Source organism: Muscardinus avellanarius, assembly GCF_963383645.1.
Source record: "Muscardinus avellanarius genome assembly, chromosome: 10".
In the NCBI taxonomy this organism is placed as follows: Eukaryota; Metazoa; Chordata; class Mammalia; order Rodentia; family Gliridae; genus Muscardinus; species Muscardinus avellanarius.
The window spans coordinates 50,774,964-50,798,231 of record NC_137796.1 but is presented as its reverse complement, the minus strand read 5'-3'; the positions used below and the strand labels follow the sequence as shown (position 1 = coordinate 50,798,231).

Genomic DNA, 23,268 nt, shown 5'->3' with positions numbered 1-23,268 from the left:
ATATATATATATATATATATCTGGGAGTGTAGAGTGTAGCCCGGAAGTAGAAGGGTTTCCAGGAACCCCAGTACCACCAAAAAAAAAAAAAAAAAAAAAAGGCTGGGGGTGTAGCTCAGAGGTAGAATGCCCCTGGGTTTCATCCCCAGTACCAAAAAGAAAAAAGAAAAAGTATTTACAATGGCACACACCTATAAAACCCAGCCTATAAAACCCAGTACTTGAGAGGCTGAGACAGAGGACTGGAGGTTTGAGGCCAGCCTCAGCAATTTAGTGAGGCCCTTTGCAACTTAGAGAGATTCTGTTTCAAAAGTAAAAGGTAAAGTGGGGCAGGCACACTTTCAATTCCAGTACTTGAGAGGCTAAGACCGGGGTATTGCAGGTTCAAGGATAGCCTCAGCACGTAGCGAGATTCTCATCAACCTAGCTAGACCCTGTTTCAAAATAAAAATAAAATAGGGAGGGGGTGTATCTCAGAGGTAGAATACCCCTGGGTTGGATCTCCAGTACCACACACATACACATAAAGTACTTATGTAGGCTATCCAGGAGTCTGAATGAAGTAGGAAAATCACAACTTTGCAGCCAGACTCAGCAATTTAGTGAGACCTTATCTCTAAATAAAAAATAAAGCCGGGTGTGGTGGCACACGCTTGTAATCCCAGCATTCGGGGGACTGAGACTGGAGGATCGCGGTTCATGGACAGCTACTTAGTGAGGCCCTCTGCAACTCAGTGAGACCCCAGTTTCAAAATAAAGAATAAAAAATAGGGCAGGGGGTGTAGCTTGGAGGTAGAATGCCCCTGGGTTCCATCCCCAGACCTGCAAAAATAAATAAATAAATAAATAAATAAATAAATAAGGGAGCTGGGCATGGTGGCTTTGATTGGGATTACAGGTGGCCCTTGATACTTTTAACCTTCTTCTCAGCAAACCTGTGAATTATGAACTTTCTCCACCTTTTATAGACTGAGGTAAAGGGTCCCAGAGAGAATAGATAACTTGTCCAAGCCTGGCAAGGTGGTACAGCCTGTAACCCTAGTACATGGGAGGCTGAGACAGGGGGATCTCAGGTTCAAGGACAGTCTCAGCAAGTAGTGAGACTTTCATCAACTAGTGAGACCTTGCTTTAAAATAAAAATAAAATAGCCGGGCATGGTGGCGCATGCTTGTAATCCCCGCGCTTGGGAGGCTGAGACAGGAGGATTGCACAGGTTCGAAGCCAGCCTCAGCTACTTAGCCTCTCAGCAACTTAGTGAGACCCTGTTTCCAAATAAAGTATAAAATAGGTCTGGGAGTATAGCCTGGAGGTAGAAGGCCCCTGGGTTCTACCCTCAGTACCACAAAAATAAATAAATAAATAAATAAATAAATAAATAAATAAAATAGGGGTGGGGGTGTAGCACAGAGATAGAATGCCTCTGGGTTATATCCCAGAGTAACAAACAACAAAAAAAATTAAAAAAAAAAAAAAGGGCTGTCGGTGTATCTCAGAGGTAAAATGCCTCTGGATTCAATGCCCAGTACAAAAAGATAAAAAAAGTGGGCTGAAAATTTCAAAGGGGGTGCTGGGCTTGGCGGCGCATGCTTGAAATCTCCGAGCTTGGGAGGCAGAGACAAGAGGATCGTGTAGGTTTGAAGCCAGCCTTGCTGGCTAAGAAACCCTGTTTCCAAATTAAAAACAACAACAACAACAAAAAAAAAAAACATAACATAGGTCTGGGAGTGTAGCCTGGAGGTAGAAGGGTTTCCAGGAACCCCAGTACCACCAAAAAAAAAAAAAAAAATTCAAATGGGGAGGGTTTGGTGGCAGACACCCTAGTATTTGGGAGGCTGAGACAAGAGGATCGCAGGGTTGAAGACAGCCTCGACAACTTAGGCCCTCAGCAACTTAGTGAGACCTTGTTTTCAAATAAGAAATAAAATCGGGCTGGGGTAGAATGCTCCGGAGTTCAATCCCCAGGGCCACAGGGCCATAAAAATTTTTTTTCAAAGGGGCTAGGATATATATAGTTCAGTGGCATGCATGAGACCCTGAGTTCCATCCCTAGAAACACACACAGACACACACACACACAGAGAAAAAATGAAGTTTATAATGGAAAGTCAGACTTTCTCCCACATTCAGATTATGCTGATGGACGTCCAGGTCTCCTTCCAAGAGCGTTACATCATGTGCCGGCCATATGCACCTCTGTGTCACTTATTTTCCCTTCTACACAAATGGTACCCACTGGGCTGAGGTGGTGATGACTGTCTGGGAGAGCCAGAGCCCCTGAGTATGACCGAGCTCAGTCACTCCCAAGCCCGTGGATGTGAGCAAGCACACTGCACCTGGGACTCAATAAAATGTTGTCTCATCACTGCTCTTTTCATTTCTGCACTTAATATATACTAATAACGTTTTACTAGATTATTCTCAGTTTCGCATTTTGTGTGTGTGTGTGTGTGGTGCTGGGGATAGAACCCAGGGACATTTTACCTCTAAGCTACACCCCCAGTCCTATTTTTTTTTTTTTTTTTTTTTAGTGGTACTGGGGTTCCTGGAAGCCCTTCTACCTCCGGGCTACACTCCCAGACCTATTTGTACATTTTTATTTGGAAACAGGGTCTCCTAAGCCAGCGCGCGCGGCTGGCTTCGAACCTGCGCGATCCTCCTGTCTCTGCCTCCCAAGCGCGGGGATTACAAGCGTGCGCCACCACGCCCGGCTCCAGTCCTATTTTTTATTCTTTATTTTGAAAGAGAGTCTCACTACATTCCAGAGAGCCTCACCAATTAGCTGAGGCTGGCCTTGGACCTGTGATCCTCCTGTCTCAGCCTCCAAATTACTGAGATAAGAAGCGTGGGTGAACCACCACACTTGGCCTATTTATTGTTTTTGAGACAGTCTCGCCAGGTTGCTGAGAGTCTGTGTTGCTGAGGCTGTTCTCACCTGTCCTCCTCCTGTCTTAGCTTCCCAAGTAGTGGGATTACAGGCATGTGCCACCATGCCTGGCTGGTTCTGGGAATTGAACCCAAGGGTATTCTGCCTTGGAGCCTTATTACTTACTTACTTATTTATTTATTTATTTATTTATTTATTGTGGTACTGGGGATTGACCCCAGGGGCATTCTACCTCTGAGCTATACCCTCAGCCCTATTTTTTATTCTTTGTTTTGAAACAAGGTCTCACTAAGTTACAGAGGGCCTCACCAAGTAGCTGAGGCTGGTTGGGAACTGGGATCGTCCTGTCTCAGCCTCCCAAGTACTGGTTTTACAAGTGTGTGCCACCACGCCCAGCTCCTATTTTTTTATTTTTAAATATTTATTTATTTATTTATTGCAGGTCTGGGGTTGGAACCCAGGGGCACTCGACCTCCGAGCCACCCCCCCTCCCCTATTTGTTATTCTTTATTTTTAAATAGGGTCTCACTAAGTTGTGGAGGGCCTCACGAAGTAGCTGAGGCTGGCCTGGAAGCACGATCCTCCTGTCACAGCCTCCTGAATGCTAGGATTTCGTGTGTCACCACACCCTTATTTATTTATTTTATTGCGGTACTTGGGATGGAACCCCGGTGGCATTCTACCTCTGAGATACACCCCCAGCCCTATTTTTTATTCTTTATTTTGAAACTGAGTTGTAAAGGGCTTCACTTAGTAGCTGAGGTTGTCTGAGAATGGTGATCCTCCTGTCTCAGCCTCCCAAATGCTGCTATTTTTTATTTTGAAACAGGATGTCCCTAAATTGCAGAAGGCCTCGCTAAAGTTAAGTTTTGCTGTGAACTTGTAATCCTTCTGTCTCAGCCTCCTATGTACTGGGATTACAGGTGTGTGCCTTGGCTCCATTTTTTTTTTCAGTAGTTATTACTTTTTTTTTTTTTTTTTGCGGTATTGGGGATGGAACCCAGGGACATTCAAACTCCGAGCAACATCCCCAGCCCTATTTTTTATTCTTTATTTTGAAACAGGGTCTCGCTGAGTTGCAGAGGGCCAAAGTAGCTGAGGCTGGCTGTGAACCGCGATCCTTCCATCTCAGCCTCCCAAATGCTGGGATTATAAGTGTGCACCACCACGCCTGGCTTACTTTTTATTTTTTGAATTAAATTCAGGACATTCTACCTCTGAGCTACTCCCTAGTCCTATTTTATTACACCCAGTGTCTTGCCAAGTTGCTGAAGGACTCACTAAATTTTGAGGCTGGGCTCCAACCTGCGAGCCTACTGTCTCAGCCTCCCAAGTACTGGGATTACGGGCGTGGGCCGCAGGAGTATAATTTTTACGCTGAAGGACAATAAGGGACAGTGCCTGGTGCTAGAAGTCACTAGGAACTCCTTGAAGGTCTCTCTAGCGCAAACTTTCTCAATTCCGCACCCGCGCAGCCCCCCCACTCCTGGGCGTCGGTTGCCGGGGAACGTCACCATGGAGACGCACCAGCCGACGGCCCCCGAGAAAGGCGGAAGTCGGTTGAGGAAGTCCAGGCGGCCATTTTGAGCCCGGGCGAACCAGGCAGGACAGGCGCTGCCCAGCGACGGTTGACCGGTTTTAACCAGGTGGTACCGCGGGGCGGAGAGAAGAGGGCGGTGCCACCCCAGGGGGGCGGGACGGGAGGGGCGGGCAAAGGCAGGGAGGGGCGGGGCCGGGGCGATGCGGAGGGGCGGGGCCGGGGAGGCGGGGCGCGCTGCTGGTAGGTGTGCGGGGCATGGACAGGGCCGGGGCCAAGAGGTGGGAAAGGGTGAGGATAGAGGAGCCAGCGCCAGCGCGGAACGAGGGGAGAGCTCACGGCGAGGGGAAGGCCCGCGGACAGGAGCGACCTCGGGGCGAGGGGAGATCCCGAGACCAGGAGCGATCTTGGGGAGAGGGGAAGGCCCGGGGCGAGGAGAGATCCAGGGATGAGGAGAAGCCTTGGAGCGAGGGGCAGGCCCTTGGAGAGGAGCGATCCCGGGGCGAGGGGAGATCCCGAGACCAGGAGCGATCCCGGGGCGAGGGGAGATCCCGAGACCAGGAGCCATCCCGGGGCGAGGGGAGATCCCGAGACCAGGAGCCATCCCGGGGCGAGGAGCGATCCCGAGAACAGGGGAGATCCCGAGACCAGGAGCGATCCCGGGGCGAGGGGAGATCCCGAGACCAGGAGCCATCCCGGGGCGAGGGGAGATCCCGAGACCAGGAGCCATCCCGGGGCGAGGGGAGATCCCGAGACCAGGAGCCATCCCGGGGCGAGGAGCGATCCCGAGAACAGGGGAGATCCCGAGACCAGGAGCGATCCCGGGGCGAGGGGAGATCCCGAGACCAGGAGCCATCCCGGGGCGAGGGGAGATCCCGAGACCAGGAGCCATCCCGGGGCGAGGAGCGATCCCGAGACCAGGGGAGATCCCGGGGCGAGGGGAGATCCCGAGACCAGGAGCCATCCCGAGACCAGGGGAGATCCCGAGACCAGGAGCCATCCCGGGGCGAGGAGCGATCCCGAGACCAGGGGAGATCCCGAGACCAGGAGCCATCCCGGGGCGAGGGGAGATCCCGAGACCAGGAGCCATCCCGGGGCGAGGAGCGATCCCGAGACCAGGGGAGATCCCGAGACCAGGAGCGATCCCGGGGCGAGGGGAGATCCCGAGACCAGGAGCGATCCCGGGGCGAGGGGAGATCCCGAGACCAGGAGCCATCCCGGGGCGAGGGGAGATCCCGAGACCAGGAGCCATCCCGAGACCAGGGGAGATCCCGAGACCAGGAGCCATCCCGGGGCGAGGAGCGATCCCGAGACCAGGGGAGATCCCGAGACCAGGAGCCACCCCGGGGCGAGGGGAGATCCCGAGACCAGGAGCCATCCCGAGACCAGGGGAGATCCCGAGACCAGGAGCCATCCCGGGGCGAGGAGCGATCCCGAGACCAGGGGAGATCCCGAGACCAGGAGCCATCCCGGGGCGAGGGGAGATCCCGAGCCCAGGAGCGATCTCGCGAAGAGGGCAAGGCCCGAGGCGGGGAGAGATCCAGAGGCGAAGTGCGACCTCGGGATGAGGAGAGATCTCGGGGAAAGGGGCAGGACCCTGGAGGGGAGCGATCCCGGGGCGAGGAGAAATCGTCCGGCGAAGAGAGGTCTCTGAGCGAGGAGACAGGGCGGGACGAGGGGAAAGAGAAAGGCGGAGAGAGATCCCAGGCTCGGGGGAGGGCTGGTGCTGAGGAGGGGGCCGAAGGAGAGGAGAGGGCCTCTCACGGGAAGGCGCGGGCCGAGGCCAGGGGGCAGGACCATAGGAAGGGAAGGAGCGGGAAGCAGGAGCGGGAAGAAGAGGGCAGGAAGGACCAGGGGAAAGGGCGGGCGGAGAAGCCGGGGCTCGAGGACCAGAGGCGCGGCAAGCAAGGCAAGCCCCGGTGGGAGCCAGCCCCCAGCCAGAGACAGGGGCGGGGACAGGGGAAAGGGCGGGCAGTGGAGAAGGCGGGAGAGCAGGACCGGGAGAGGGGAGAGAGAAGGCCTCGGAGCCGGTTTCCTGGCAGGGCTCGAGGGAGGAGAAAGGGGCGGTGCGAACAGAAACGTGGAGGCGAGGCAAGGGGTGAGGGCGGGACCAGGTGCAGGAACGCGGGAGGGACCCCAGGTTGGAGCACAAGGGCGCAGAAGAGAAGGGACCCAGTCAAAGGGAGGAACAGAAACCGAGACCCCGTGAAGGGCAGGAGCGGAATACCTAGGGGGGTGGGAGCTAGGAGCCAGGGCGGAGTAAAGTTACAGGGAGAAGCAAGGAAGCTGGGCGAAACCAAGTGCAGAAGTAGGGGCGTGGTCAGGAGCAAGAGCAGGGGCGGAGCCAGAAGCAAGAGCAGGGCGGGGGCCAGGAGTAAAAGCAGAGGCGGAGCCAGGAGCAAGGGCAGAGGCGGAGCCAGGAGCAAGAGCAGAGGCGGAGCCAGGAGCAAGGGCAGAGGCGGAGCCAGGGGCAGGGGCGGGGCGAAGCGCAGAAGCCGGGCAGGATCCCTGAATTCGGCCTTAACTTGCAGTCTTGCACCTGGGTATTAACCCCCGCATTCTCCAGGTTCTAGCTACATTGTGTGCTGCCCAGCCATGTACCCTGCCATCCCGGTGTGGCTGAGAGTCCGAGGTCTGCAGTCTCTGTGGCCACTGCTGGCGGTGCTCCTGGCACCGAGGCTCTGGGCAGTCTTCAATACCCAGGTGTGCACCTGGCAGGTTGTCCTGAACCGGTTTAGTAATTTAGGCCGGGACGTGAATGATCGCTTCTTTGAACAAGAGCCCTTGGATACTGTGGGCAAAGTGTTCAGGACGCTGGTGGACTCTCCCATAGACCCGAAGGAGGTAAGGTCAACAAAGTCAAGAGAATCAGAAGGGTACTGAACCGGCATGCTACTTGGCTCTGGAAATTTCACCCACCTCTCCTTGCAGAAATACCTGGGCTTTCCTTACTACCTGAAAATCAACTACTCCTGTAACGAAGAGGTGAGTGGGTGCAGTGGGGGCGGGCTGATTTTGTCGGTCTCATATTCCCATTTTGTTTTATTTCTGATGCTAGGGATTGAACCCAGGGATATTCTGCCTCTGAGCTACACCCCTAGTCCTAACTTTTGTTTGTTTGTTTTGTTTTGTTTTTGTTTTTGTTTTTGGTACAAGGGATTGAACCCAGGAGGCTTCTACTTCTGAGATAGACCTCTAGGTCTATTTTTATTTTTTATTTTTTTGGTACTGGGAATGGAACTCAGGGGCCTTCTACCTCCATGCTACACCTCCAGACCTATTTTATACTTTATTTGGAAACAGGGTCTCACTAAGTTGCTGAGAGCCCCACTAAGCTGCTGAGGCTGGCTTCGAACCTGCGATCCTCCTGTATTAGCCTCCCAAGAACTGGGATTATAAGACTCCCAGCTTTATTTTATTTTATTCCCAGCTTTATTTATTTTATTTATTTATTTTATTTTATTTTATTTGAGGTACTGGGGATGGAACTCAGGGGTATTCTACCTCTGAGCTACTCTCCAGCCCTATTTTTTTTATTTTGAAACAGAGTCTCACTGAGTTGCAGAGGGCCTCCCTAAGTAGTTGAGGCTGTCTGCAGTTCTCCTGTCTCAGCCTCCCAAATGCTGGGATTACAAGCGTGAGCCACTATTCCTGGGTTCTCCCAGTTTAATTTATTTTATTTTTTTTTAGTGCCATATATTGAACCCAGGAGCTTTCTACCTCTGAGCTACACCTCTGGCACTATTTTTTTTTTCTTTGCAGTACTGGGGATGGAACCCAGGGGCATTCTACCCCCAAGCTACACCCCCAGCCCTATTTTTATTCTGTATTTTGAAACCGGGTCTCACTGAGTTGCAGAGGACCTCACTAAGTAGCTGAGGCTGTCCGCGAACTGCGATCCTCAGGTCTCAGCCTCCCGAATGCTGGGATTACAAGTGTACACCACCACATCTGGCTTCTCAACCCCATTTCTTATTCTTTATTTTGAAACAAGGTCTCACTGAGTTTCAGAGGGCCTCACTAAGTAGCTGAGGCTGGCCCCAAACCTGTGATCCTCTTGTCTCAGCCTCCCAAGTACTGGGATTACAGGCATGTGTCAGTCACCACGTCCAGGTTCATATTTTGTCTATTGAGATGTAATTCACCATGAGAGTCTCACTACTTGCTGAGGCTGTCCTCAAACCTGTGAACCTCTTGTCTCAACCTCCCACGTACTGGGATTTTAAGTGCCACCATGCCCAGCATTTATTTATTTATCCCATGGTACTAGAGTTTGAATCCATGGGCATTCTACTTTCAAGCTACACCCCAGCTATTTTGTTAGTTAATGTTTTTGAAACAAAGTCTCACTAGGTTATTGAGAGTCTCACTGTATTGCTGAGGTTATCCATAACTTCCAATACTTCTGTTTTAGCCTCCCAAATATTGGAATTACAGGCAAGTGCCACCATGCCCAGTTGGTACTAAGGATTGAACCCAAAGGCATTCTACCTCTGAGCTACACCCCCACCCCTATTTTATTTTTTATTTTGAAACAGGGTCTTACTAAGTTCCTGAGAGCTTCACTAAATTGCTAAGGCTGGCCTTGAACCTGCAGGTCTCCTGCTTTAGCCTCTTCAGCGTTGGGATTACAAGTGTGCCCGGTATCAGTAGAGTACTGTGGTCCAGAAGTAAAATTCTGGAGGTTGCAGACGTAGCTTTGAGTCTGTCATTGTCATGTACCTGGAAAAGTACAGTAGGAAGGGAAGTAGAGCATGTTGTTGGGGTTCTCCAGCCAGCACACCTGGCTGAAGTTGGACCCTTAAAAGAGGTTTAAGCCAAGCATAGTGGCACATGCCTATAATACCAGTACTTGGGAGGCTGAGATAGGAGGATCACAGTTTCAAGGCCAGCCTGAGCCATTTAGACGGACCGTAATTCAAAATTAAAAACTAAAACAATTTAACATTTTTTAAAAAAAGGGCTGCGGGTAAGCTGAGTGAGTGTAGTGGTGCATACCTGTAATCCTAGTCCTTGGGAGACTGAGACAGCAGGATCGCAGGGAAGAGCCTGGAGCAGAGAACTGCAGGATGAGAAGGGGCTACCAGGAGGGGGGCTGGGAAGAGCATTCCAGGCTCAAGCTGGAGGTGGGGAAGAAGTAGATGTGTGAGCGCCTCAAAGAGGCCCGTGCTGCTGGAAGCAAGTGAGCACCGGTGGGCCTGGAAGGGGAGAGGCCTGGGAGGCAATGGGAAGATTAATAGGCCTCACAGGCCAAGCTGAGGATAGAGCTTTGACTCTGAGTGACGTGGACCCCTAAGAAAGACTCTGAGCAAAGTCAGGTGTGCTGGTGCCTGCTTGTAATCCCAGTACTTGGGAGGCTGAGCAAGAGGATCGTGGTTCGAGGACAGCCTCAGCAAGTAGTGAGACACATCAACCTAATGAGGCCCTGTTTCCAAATAAGAAATAAAAGTCAGAGCCAGGCGTGGTGGTGCACGCTTGTAATCCCAGCATTTGGGAGGCTGAGACAAGGGGATCGTGGTCCGAGGACAGCCTCAGCTACGTACTGAGGCCCTCTGCAATCTTGTAAGACCCTGTTTCAAAATAAAGAATAAAAAATAGGGCTGGAGGTGTAGCTCAGAGGTAGAATGCCGCTGGGTTCCACCTCCAGACCCGCAAAAAAAAAAAAAAAAAAGAAAGAAAGAAAGAAAGAAAGAAAGAAGAAAGAGGAGGAGGAGGAGAAGAAGAAGGAGGAGGAGGAGGAGGAGGAGAAAAAGAAGTAGGAAGAGGAGGAAGAAGGAGGAGAAAGAAGAAGGAGGAAGAAGGTGGAGGAGGAGAAGGAGGGTTCTGAGTAGAGGAGGGGCAGATCTCTGACTCAGGCTTCCTGGCTTAGGCAGGAGTGGGGGACAGTGGGGAGGCTGCTGGGCTGTCCTTGCAGGAGATGAGGGTGGACAGGACCAGGGGTTAGCGACCACTGTCGCCCCGTAGGGAGGTGGTGCCCAGCCCCAGCACCTGTTCCCCAGTGACTGGACACCTAGAGGCCAGGCCAGAGACAGGTGGAGAGGTGGTGAGATGGAAAGGCTCCTGGTCTTTGGGTGTCATGGAGCACAACTGCAATCCCAGCAACTCAGCAATCCTCAGTGCTAATTTGAGGCCAGCCTAGGCAATGACAGCCTGGGCAACTCTGTCTCAAAATACAAAATAAAGCCTGGAGTGGTGGCACAGGCCTGTAATTCCAGAACTTGGGAGGTTGAAACAGGAGGATTGCCAAGTTCTGGGACAGTTTTAGCAATTTAGCAAGGCTCTCTGAAACTTAGACCATAGTTCAAAATTAAAAACAGCTGGACATGGTGGCGCATGTTTCTAAGTCCAGTACTTGGGAGGCAGAGACTAGAGGATTGTAGGTTTGTGGCTAGCCTCAGCAACTTAGGACCTCCGCAATTCAGTGAGACCTTGTCTCAAAATAAATACGAAAGCTGGGCCGGGATGGTGCACTCTTGTAATCCCAGCATCTGGGAGGCTGAGACAGGAGGTTTGCGATTCGAGGCCAGCCTTAGCTACTTAGTGAGGCCCTTTGCAACTCAGTGAGACTCTGTTTCAAAATATAGAATAAAAAATAGGGCTGGGGGTGTTGCTCAGAGGTAGAATGTCCCTGGGTTTAATCCCATGTGCCACACCAAAAAAAAAAAAAAAGAGAGAGAGAGAGAAAGAAATAGAAGCCGGGTGTGCTGGCGCACACTTGTAATTGCAGCATTCTGGTGGCTGAGACAAGAGGATCGCAGTTTGAGGACAACCTCAGTTACTAAGTGAGGTTCTTTGCAACTCAGTGAGACCCTGTTTCAAAATAAAGAATAAAAAAAAAATAGGGCTAGGGTGTAGCTTGGGGGTAAAATATCCCCGGGTTTCATCCCCAATACTCAGAAGAAAAAAAAAATCGGGCTGGGGGTGAAGCTCAGAGATAGAATGTCCCTGGGTTCAATCCCCAGTACCACACACACACACACACACACACACTAATAATAATAAAATAATAACACTAATAATAATAATAATAATAAAGATGACCGGGGATGTAGCTTAGAAATAGAATGCTTCTGGGTTCAATACCCAATGCCACAAACAAAGAAAGAAAAATGACAGAAAGGCTTGGTGGCATTCACCTATAATTCCAGTATTAGGGAGGCTAAAAAAGGCAGGTTTGAAGCCGGCCTCAGCAATTTCATGAGACCCTTAGTCACTTAGAGACTATTTTCTTTTTTTTTTTTTTTTTTTTTTTTGTGGTACTGGGGTTCCTGGAAGCCCTTCTACCTCTGGGCTACACTCCCAGACCTATTTTTACATTTTTTTTTAAATTTGGAAGCAGGGTCTCCTAAGCCAGCGCCCGCGGCTGGCTTCGAACCTGCACGATCCTCCTGTCTCTGCCTCCCAAGCGGGGGGATTACAAGCGTGCGCCACCACGCACGGCACTTAGAGACTATTTTCAAATAAAAAATAAGATAGAGCTGGGCATGGTGGTGCACACTTGTAATCCCAGTACTTGGGAGGCTGAGACAGGAGGATCTGGGTTCATAGCCAGTCTCAACTACTTATTAAGGCCCTCCACAACTTAGTGAGACCTTGTTTCAAACTAAAGAATAAGAAATAGGGCTAGCTTGGAGGTAGAATGCCCCTGGGTTCCATCCCCAGTACTGCAAAAAGACCCAAAAAACACACAAAAAAAACCTGGCCCTGGCCCTGGCCCCACCCCACTCCCTAGCTGCCTGCAGTTGGGGTACCTGTGGCACGCTCACACTGTCCACTCCTCTGAAACCCCCTCCTCTTTCCCTCCTGCCACCACATTCAAAGCCTCACTTATCTTCTCAGCCCAGCCAGGACCCCAGCATCTCAGGGAGGTTATCCCAACTGCCCAAACCCTCTTCCTCAGTCCCTTTCTGTCTAATTGCTCAGCACTTGCCATCGGCAGGCCCAGGCCCCAGCCTCCCTGTCCTCTGTCCAGTGCAGAGAGCAGAAGGTCTTGCCTCTGCAAGGGAGGGCAGAAGTCCACCTCTCTGCGCAGGGGTACTGGTTGGGGTTAGGGGGGCTGATGGAGTTTCTGGAAGTTTGCCACACTCAGCCACTTCCTTAAACATCCAGCATGCACCTTTTTCATTTATTTGTTTTGGTATTGGGAATTGAACTTAGGCATGTACTACCTCTGAGATATACCACTAGAATTTTATTTATTTGGTTCTGAAGTTTGAACCCAAAGGCATTTCTACATCAGTGTTATAGCCCCAGCCCCTACTTTTCTTTCCTTTTTTTTTTTTTTTTTGGTACTGGGGATGGAACCCAAGGGTATTCTACCTCACAACTGCATCCCCCCAGCCCTATTTCTTATTCTTTATTTTGAAACAGGGTCTCACTGAGTTGCAAAGGGCCTCACTAAGTAGCTGAGGCTGTCCACAGACCACGATCCTCCTGTCTCAGCCTCTCAAATGCTGGGATTACAAGCGTACACCACCATGCCTGGCTTTATTTACTTATTTATTTTAAAAACATGGTCTTGCTGGGCATGGTGGTTCACGCTTGTAATCCCAGCATTTGGGAGGCGGAGACCAGAGGATCGCGGTTCAACAGCCAGCCTCAGCTACTTAGTGAGGCCCTTTGCAACTCAGTGAGACCCTGTTTCAAAAATAAAAAGAATAAAAAATTAGGGCTGGGGGTGTCTCTCAGAGGTAGGATGCCCCTGGATTCCATCCCCAGTACTACACACACACACACACACACACACACACACACACACACACACATATACACACAATGGCCTCACTAAATTGTTGCTGAGGCTAGTCTTGAACCTGCAATCCTGTCTCAGCCTTCCAAGTACTAGGATTACAGGCATGTGTTGCCACGCTTGGCTTTTTTTTTAATATGTTTTTATTTTATTTTATTTTATTTTTTATGGTAGTGGGGACTGAACCCAGAGGCATTCTACCTTTAAGCTACGCCCCCCTGCCCAATTTTATTTATTTGGAAACAGGGTCTCACTAGGTTGAGAAGTCTGAGAAGTCTCATTACTTGCTGAGACTGTCCTCGAACCTGTGATCCTCCTGTCTCAGCCTTCCAAGTACTGGGATTATAGGCATGTGCCACCACACCCAGCTCTTTATTTTTAATTTTGGGACAGGGTCTCACTAAGTTGATGACAGTCTTGCTAAGTTGAAGAGATGGGCCACAAGGTTGCTATTATCCTGTCTCAGCCTCCCAGGTACTAAGATTACAAACTGGCACAGTGGCACCCAGCTGTACCTTCTCTGAAGACATAACTTCCTCCAGGAAGACCTCTGACTCCCATCCCGGCCCCTCTGCCCTCTCCTTACCTCGCCCACCCTGGGGCAGAGAACCTGCCCTCCCCACCCATCCCGGGCAGACAGGACACTATAGTGGGGCTTGAGGCAGGGGTCCCAGAGGCTGTCTTAAGGACATGCCTTTGGGGCCCTCTCTTCCTCAGCAATCCCAGAACCTGGTCCGCAGGGGCCATCTGGTGGGGCTGAAGCCCATGGTCCTGGTCACCTTCTACGCGCCTGTCAACTTCTATCGCTGGAAGATAGAGGAGCTGCAGATCCAGATGGAGGCGGCCCCCTTCCGCAGCAGAGGTGGGCTTCCTGATCTGTGGGGGGAGTGGCAGGGTACCCTGCTGTGCTCCGTGGCCTGGGAGCCCCCTCCTCAGGAGCACCAGCACCTCAGCCCTGCGCCCACTCACAGGGTCGTGTGATGCAACGGAGGTGTGCGTCATGAACTGGTATACACCCATGCCCATCAAGAATGGCAGCGTGGTCATGAGCGTGGAAATCAGCAGCAATGGCCTGGGGCCCTTCATTCCCAATGCAAGGTCCTTGGAACACTGCCCAAACCCTGTCCCCAAAGGAGCCTGGGAGAGGAAAGGGAGAGGCTGGGAGGTGGCTGGGAGCTGAAGGGAACCCTCACCTGGGCCTAGCACCTGCCTCCAGGTTCCATATGAATATTAATGGCTTCCTGAAGAAAGATGAAGAGAACAACATCCGTTTCACAGTGGGAGAAGAGGTGAGGGGCCTGGAGGGCTGCCAGAAAGGGAGATGGCACCGGACAGCCACCCAGGCCTTGGGAGGGGCCCTCCTTGCTCCCCAACAAGAGGCTGATCCCATGTGGATGGTATTTCCTACCAGGCCCCAGGGGAAGCGCCTTCCTGAGTGCACAATAGTCACCGGGGAGGGGAGAAGGTCTCATGTACCCAGCTTTATTTTATTATTATTTTCTTTTGTGGTACTGGAGGTGGAACCCAGGGGCTTTTTCTACCTCCGGGCTATGCTCCCAGACCTATTTTATATTTTATTTGGAAACAGGGTCTCACTAAGTTGCTGAGAGCCTCACTAAGTAGCTGAGGCTGGCTTTGAACCTGTGCGATCCTCCTGTCTCAGCCTCCCAAGCACAGGGATTACAAGCGTGCGCCACCATGCCCGGCTTTTTCTTCTTTTTTATTTTTTGTGGTACTGGGAATGGAATCCAGGGGCATTCTACCTCTGAGCTACACCCCCCAGGCTTAATTTTTATTCTTTAATTTTTTTTGAAACAGGGTCTCACTGAGTTCCAAAGGGCCCCACTAAATAGTAGCTGAGGCTGTCCTCGAACCGTGATCCCCCTGTCTCAGCCTCCCAAATGCTGGGATTACAGGCATGCGCCACCATACCTGGCTTTTTATTTTATTTTTTTTTTTATTTTTGGTGGTATTGGGGGTGGAACCCAGAGACCTTCTACCTCTGGGCCACACTCCCAGACCTATTTTATATTTTTATTTGGAAACAGGCTCTCACTAAGTTGCTGAGAGCCTCACTAAGTAGCTGCTGAGGCTGGCTTTTTGTTGTTGTTGTTGTTGTTGTTTGTTTGTTTTTGGGTTTTTTTGGTGGTACTGGGGGTGGAACCCAGAGGCTTTCTACCTCCCAGACCTTTTTTCTATTTTATTTGGAAACAGGGTCTCACTAAGTTGCTGAAAGCCTCACTAAGTAGCTGAGGCTGGCTTCGAACCCGTGCGATCCTCTTGTCTCAGCCTCCCAAGCGCCTTTTTATTCTTTATTATTATTATTATTATTATTATTATTATTATTTTATTTTTTGGGGTTTTTTTTGCGGGTCTGGGGATGGAACCCAGGGGCATTTGACCTCCGAGCTACACACCCTGCCCTATTTTTTATCCTTTATTTTGAAACAGGGTCTCACTAAGTTGCAGAGGGCCTCACTAAGTAGCTGAGGCTGTCCATGAACTGCAATCCTCCTGTCTCAGCCTCCTGAATGCTGGGATTACAAGCCTGTGCCACTATGCCCAGCTTTTTTTTTTTTTTTTTTGAAGATTTAAAGAAGTTTATTAAAAAGATAGAAATGTAGAAAATAGAAATACAGAAAATAGTCACAGCCCCATGCCAAAATGGCATGAGGTGGAAGGGTGGCCCGGGCCGACTCACCACTCCCCCATGCCCAGCTTTTTATTCTTTATTTTGAAACAGAGTCTTGCTGAGTTGCAGAGGTCCTCACTAAGTAGCTAAGGCTGGCCAAGAACCTGTGGTCCTTCCAAGTACTGGGATTATAAGCATGTACCACCATGCCTGGTTCCTTTCTTTTTTTTTTTTTTTGCGGGTTTGGGGATGGAACCCAGGGGCATTCGACCTCCGAGCTACACCCCCTGCCCTGTTTTTTTATTCTTTATTTTGAAACTGGGTCTCACTGAGTTGCAGAGAGCCTCACTAAGTAGCTGAGGCTATCCGGGAACCGCAATCCTCCGGTTTCAATCTCCCAAATGCTGGGATTACAAGTGTGCGCCACCACACCTGGCTCCTTTCTATTTTTTGAGACGGTTTTGCTAAGATGCTGAGTCTGGTCTCAAACCTGCGATATTCCTGTTTTAGCCTCCCAAGGATTGGAATTACAGGCGTGTGTCACCATGCCTAGTTTCATGTATCCATTTTTAAAAATTTATTTATTTATTCATTCATTTATTGTACTGGGAATGGAACCCAGGGGCCTTCTACCTTCAGGCTATATATCCCTAGCCCTATTTTTTTTTTTTTTTTTTGGTACTTGGGGTGAAACCCAGGGGCATTCTACCTCTGAGCTACACCCCCAGCCCTATTTTTTAATTCTTTATTTTGAAGCAGGGTCTCAATGAGATGCAAAGGACCTCAGTAAGTAGCTGAGGCTGTCTGAGAACTGCAATCCTCCTGTCTTAGCCTCCCAAATGCTGGGATTACAAGCATGGGCCACCACGCCCAGTTTCCCAGCCCTATTTTATTTTTTATTTGAAACAGGAACTTGCTAAATTGCAGAGTGTCTCACTAAGTTGTTGAGGCCATCCTTGAACCTGCAATCCTCCTGTCTCAGCTTCCCAAATACTGGGATTATACGCATGTGCCAACAGGCCCTGTACTTGTTTTCTTTTGTGTGTGTGTGGTATTGGGGATTGAACCCAGGGACATTCTGCCTCTAAGCTACACCCCTACCCCTATTTATTGTTATTATTATTTTATTTATTTTTCCAGTTCTAAGGATGGAACCCAGGGGCATTCTACCTCTGAGCTCCACACCCAGCCCCCCCTTTTTTTTTGTTTTTAATTCTTTATTTGGAAACAGGGTCTCACTGAGTTATAAAGGGCCTTGCTAAATAGCTAAGGCTGTCTGCGAACTGTAAACCCTCCTGTCTCAGTCTCCCAAATGCTAGGATTACAAGCGTGCGCCACCACGCCTGGTTTATTTTTTATTTTTGAAACAGGGTCTCACTAAATTGCAGAGGGTCTCACTAAGTAGCTGAGGCTGGCTTTGAACCTATGATCCTCCTGTCTCAGCCTCCCAAGTACTGGGATTACAAGCGTGCCACCACGCCCAGCCTGCACCCGATCCTTAATGACTGTACAGTCATTCATTCACTCACTCATTTATTCATTCAACATACACTTTGTGAGTGCACATTGTGACATTGTGGGGATATAACCGCGAACGTGCAGACACCCACCCCTGCCCTCACAGAGCTGTGATGTGATAGTGGGGAAGACAGACACCAGACACACACGTGTGAAAATCAAGTCCATTCCACTCTCAGTTAAAAGATGGTAGTCGGCCATGGTGGCGAATGCCTGTAATCTTAATACTTGTGAGGCTGAGACAGAGGATCGCAGGTTCAATGCCAGCCTCGGCAAATTAGCAAGGCTCTCGGTGACCTAGGGAGACCCTGTTTCCAATAAAAAAGAAAATAGGCCTGGGTTGTGGCTTGGAGGTAGAATGCCCTTGGGTTCAATATATACAGGGGCGCGCGCACACACACATGCACACACGATGGCCAGTGGACATCTGGACAGAAACTGAACAAGGCAAGAGAAGTGGGTCTGTGCAGGAAGAGATGCCACGCTTGATAGAATGGTTAAGGAAGGCCTCAGTGGGAAGGGAGACATTTGGGTAGAGACAAGGAGGAGTGCTTGTGGATACTGAGGGAGCGTCATGTCCGACAGAGGGCAGGGCGGGCGCAGCGGCCCTGAGGTAGGAACGTGCCTTGTACATCTGGGAGGCAGGGAGGAGGCCCATGGGCTGGGAGAGAACAAGACAGGGGTGGACAGTGAGGTCAGGCTGGAGACAGGGCAAACTGGGGGAGGGCCCTTGTGGTCAGGGTGAGGACTTTGCCTTTTCCCTGGATGATGTGAAGTCATGAGAGGGTGCGAGAGTGCTGAGCGGCCTCCTTCCCTCCCTGGCAGCTCGTAGAACTGATGCCCCGCTACTTTTTGAATGCCCCATCGAGGCCCGTATGGCACACTGAGAACCATTCACCTGTGTTCATCCTGGGCGGCATTCCCGACGAGAAGGCCATCCTGATGACGGACACCAACTTCAAGGATTTTTCTCTTGTGGAAGTGAGTAGTGTGGACAGACAGTGGGCTGGGTCTGGCAAAAGGAACTGGACCCGGGCGTGGGGGCTCAAGTCTCAGTATTTGGGAAGCTGAAACTTTGTACGTTTGAGCTACACCCCCAGCAATTTAGCGAGAGCCTCAGCAACTTAGACCTTGTTTCAAAATTTAAAAATACCTGAGTGAGCTGGGCGTGGTGGCACACACTTGTAATACCAGCATCCGGGAGGCTGAATCAGGAGGATCTCAGTTCACGGCCAGCCTCAGCTACTTAGTAAGGCCCTTTGCAACTCAGTGAGACCTTGTTTCAAAATAAAGAATAAAAAACAGGGTTGGGGATGTAGCTCGGAGGTGAATGCCCCTGAGTTCCATTCCCAGTACTGCCAAAAAAAAAAAAAAAAAAATTGCTGGGTGTGCCAGGCCTTGTGGCACACGCTTGTAATCCTGGTACTTGGGAGGCTGAGACAGGAGTATCTCAGGTTTGTGGCCAGCTTCAGCTACTAAAGTGAAGCCCTTCCCAACTTAATGAGACCCTGTTTCAAAATAAAGAATAAGAAGCCGGGCGCGGTGGCGCACATTTGTAATCCCAGCATTCAGGAGGCTGAGACCAGAGGATCGCGGTTCCTGGACAGCCTCAGCTACTTAGAGAGGCCCTCTGCAACTTAGTGAGACCCTGTTTCAAAATAAAGAATAAAAAATAAGGCAGGGGGTGTAGCTCGGAGGTCGGATGCCCTGGGTTCCATCCCCAGACCTGCAAAGAAATGAAGGAAGGAAGGAAGGAAGGAAGGAAGGAAGGATGGATGGATAAAGAATAAAGAGCCGGGCGTGGTGGCATATGCTTGTAATCTCAGCATTTGGGAGGCTAAAACAGGAGGATTAGGGTCAGAGGACAGCCTCAGATGTGCTCTACTTAGGCCCTTTGCAACTCAATAAGACTCTTTTTTCAAAATAAAGAAAAAATATGGCTGGGGGTGTAGCTCAGAGGTACAAACAAAGAAAAAATAGCTTGGTGCCATGCACGCGTGTATTCCCAGCGCTTGGGAGGCTGAGACAAGAGGATCGACACAGGTTCGAAGCCAGCCTTAGCTACTTAGTGAGGCTCTCAGCAACTTTGTGAGACCCTGTTTCCAAGTAAAATATAAAATAGGTCTGGAAGAATATCCCAGAGGCAGAAAAACCCCTGGGTTCCACCTTCAGTAATACAATAAAGAAAAAAGAATAATTAAAAAAAAAAAAGTAAGGCTAGGGTGTAGCTCAAAGGTAGAATGCCTCTGGGTTATCCTCAGTACTTAAAAAAAAAAAATCACTGAGGATAAGTCAGTGGCTTCCATAATGAAGGGTATTTATGTGCCATAGTGCCTTCTACATTCTGGAAAATTCTGAACTGCCAGATACATCTGGCCCTGAGGGTTTCAAATGAGGCATTAAGGGCCTGCGTTGTCCCACAGTGGGAAGAGACCGGAATTAAGGTCTTTGGTCTTTCAGTTTGAGTGGCAGAAAAATGTTTGCATTAGTTAGTGTAGCTGCTGGCAGAGCCGCACTCAGAAATGGATCTAGTAGGTATACCTAATTTTTTTTTTTTTTTTTTGGTACTGGCCTTGAACCCAGGGTTTTTGTCTTTGAGCTACATCCCAACCTGTGTGTGTGTGTGTGTGTGTGTGTGTGTGTGTGTGTGTGTGTGTGTAACCCAGGGGCATTCCACCTTTGAGCTACATGCCCAGACCCTTTTTATTTTGAAACAGAGCCTCTCTAAGTTGCTAAGTCTGTTCTCAAACCTGCGATCCTCCTGTCTTGGCTTCCCATGGACTGAAATTACAGGCATGCACTTACTTCCTTTTTTTGGTACTAAAGATTGAAACCAGTGGTGTTCTACCTGTAAGTTATACCCCCAGTACATTTATTTATTTATTTATTTATTTATTTATTTATTTATTTATTTATTTATTGGTGGTACTGGGGTTCCTGGAAGCCCTTCTACCTCCGGGATACACTCCCATGGGTTACACTCCCAGACCTCTTTTTTACCTTTTTATGTGGAAACAGGGTCTCTTAAGCCAGCGAGGCTGGCTCCAAACCAGCGCAATCCTCCTGTCTCTGCTCCGCCTCCCAAGCGCGAGGATTACAAGCGTGCGCCACCACACCTGGCCTTTTTTTTTATTTTTGGTGGTACTGGGGATTGAACCCAAGGGTATTCTACCTCTAACTATACCCTCAGCCCTATTTTATTTTATTTTATTTTATTCTATTTTATTTGTTGTGGTACTGGGAATGGAACCGAGGGGCATTCTACCTTTGAGCTATGCCCACAGCCCTATTTTTTATTCTTTATTTTGAAACAAGATTCCACAAAGTTGCAGAGGGCCTCACTAAGTAGCTGAGGCTCGCTCTGAACTCAGATCCTCCTGTCTCAGCCTCCCAAATACTGGGATTACAAGCATGCACCACTGTGCCCAGCTGCTACTACATCTTTTACTTTTTATTTTGAAGCAGGGTCTTGCTAAGTGTGTCAAGGATCTCACTAAGTTGCAGAGGTTGGCCTTGATCCTGTGATCCTCCTGTCTCAGCCTCCAAGTATTGGGATTTTTACTTTTGTTTCTTTTTTCTTCTTCTTTTGTGGTATTGGGGATGGAACCTAGGGGCATTCTACCTCTGAGCTACACCCCCATCCCTATGTTTTATTTTTTTATTTTTTTAAATTATTATTATTTTTTTTTTGGGTTTGGGGATGGAACCCAGGGGCATTCAACCTCTTTTTATTCTTTATTTTGAAACCGGGTCTCACTGAGTTGCAGAGGGCCTCACTAAGTAGCTGAGGCTGTCTGTGAACCGCGATCCTCCAGGTCTCAGCCTCCCAAATGCTGGGATTACAAGCGTGTGCCATCATGCCAGCTCTATTCTTTATTTTTGAAACAGCGTCTCACTGAGCTGCAAAGGGCCTGAGGCTGTCCTCAAACCCCGATCCTCCTGTCTCAGCTTTCCAAATGCTAGGATTGCAAGTGTGTGCCACCATGCCCGGTTTATTTTTACTTTTATTCTATTTTGCAGTAGTGGGATTGAACCTAGGAGGGTTCTACCTCTATGCTATCCCCTCAGTCCTTTCCAAAAATTATTTATTTTGAGAGCCAGGCATGGTGATATATGTTTATAATCCCAGTACTTGGGAGGCTGAGACAAGGAGGATCTGGATTCGAGGACAGTCTCAGCTAACTATTGAGGCCCTCTTCAACTTAGTTAGATCCTGTTTCAAAATAAAAAATGAAAAATTGGGCTGGGGATGTAGCTGGAAGATAGAATGCCCCTGGGTTCAATCTCCAGCAACACACACACACACACACACACACACACACACACACACACATTTACTTTGAAACAAAGTCTCCTGTATGTAAGTTATCTTGCCCTGGCCCAGAACCTGTGATCCTTCTGCTTCAGTCTTCCAAGTACTGGGATGAGAGGAGGGTGCTACTGCAGTCTACCCACTTAAAATTTTTTTTTTTTGGGTGGGGGTGGTCCTGGGATTTGAACTAGAGTCTTATACCTCCTAGCTTCCTCATTTAATGTTATTTACCTCCTTTAAAGACTCTGTCTGCAAAGATAGTTAAGTTAAAGGTTCAACATATAAATTTGGGGGGGACAGAGTTCCATCTATATCCTGCGTTGCCTCTGAGCTGGTAGTGAGCTCTAGGAACCTAATTATCTAGACTTAGATTCGGTCTTAAGAGGCAAGATCTCCGTATTGGTGGTGCCGTCCCACTGTCAGTGATGAGGTGGGTATAACTGGCTGTTGGGTTCAGGTGGTATTGACCGGACATTCAAAAGTATTTAAGGTAGACTAGGATTGCTAGAATGAACCATGAGGCAAGCATGGGATTTTTTTTTATTGATGTGGGTATACCCTTGACTGTAACCAGAGGTGCAGGGATGGCACAGTGCTCCAGGGGCACACAGTGCCCAGGCTGGCTCAGGTCTCTGTCATCCGCTTTCCTGGCCCATGTTGGGGAAGTTTGGCCATCAAAGTGCCACTGCAGGAAGAACACCCTGGGGTGACTGCCTGTGTCCATCCCAAGGCGGGACGTGGGGCTGGGCAAGGTCACGGGCTCACCATTACCCTCTGCTCCCCTGCAGTTGAGCATCGACAGTTGCTGGGTGGGCTCCTTTTACTGCCCCCAAGTCGACTTCTCAGCCACCATCTATGACGCCATCTCCACAGAGAGCACGCTCTTCATCCGACAGAACCAGCTCGTCTACTATTTTTCAGGCACCTATAACACACTCTATGAGAAAAGAAAACCCAGCGGTGAGGGACTGGGCCTGGGCTCGTGCCTTGGGGCGCTGGCACGTCGGGCGAGGAGGTCCACTGTTGGAGCCCAAGGGAGGGCCCCAGTGAGCCCGTCTTTTGGAGGCACTGAGACTGGTGTTGTTGGTTTACAGAGCTGATGCTTGTTGGTTTTAGGCACAGCTGGATCCAAGAGCTTGCTGTCACTGTTAGACAGCCTCATCCTTGGGAATGGCAAGGCGGCTCCTACCCCCACCCAGGAACCACACACTGTTATGTAGCCCCAGGAAAGAACGTGTGTGTGTGTGTGTGTGTGTGTGTGTGTGTGTGTGGTACTGGGGATGGAACCCAGGGACATTCTGTCTCCGAGCTGCACCCCCAGCCCTATGTTTTTTATTTTTTGTTTTAAAACTGGGTCTCACTGAATTGCAAAGGGCCTTACTAAGTACCTGAGGCTGGCCGCGAACCCGAATCCTTCTGCCTCAGCCTCCCAAATGCTGAGATTACAAGCGTGCACCACCACACCTGGCAAGAACATCTTTTTGTTAGTGATTGCCCAGCTTGGTCACATGCCCAGTTCAGAAACAATTGCTCTGGCTAGGGGAGTACCAGAGAGGAGTCACCCCAATCTGGGCCTCATGAACAGAAGACAAGTAAGGAAGATTTTTCTCAAAAGCAGCTGGTAGCCAAGTGTGG

The 23,268-nt window shown here is 49.8% G+C and overlaps 1 protein-coding gene across 1 annotated transcript in view; it reads left to right on the top strand.

Annotated features, from left to right (window-relative positions):
• Positions 1–7,017: 7,017 nt before the first annotated feature.
• Positions 7,018–23,268, top strand: part of CATSPERG (cation channel sperm associated auxiliary subunit gamma) — a gene marked incomplete at both ends in the record, with an annotated part of 38,314 nt that continues 22,063 nt past the window's right edge. Inside the window, 7 exon segments of the mRNA XM_080703586.1 lie at positions 7,018–7,302; positions 7,306–7,407; positions 13,889–14,033; positions 14,143–14,269; positions 14,388–14,460; positions 18,147–18,302; positions 22,422–22,593. Coding sequence (XP_080559712.1) covers positions 7,018–7,302; positions 7,306–7,407; positions 13,889–14,033; positions 14,143–14,269; positions 14,388–14,460; positions 18,147–18,302; positions 22,422–22,593 — 1,060 coding nt within the window.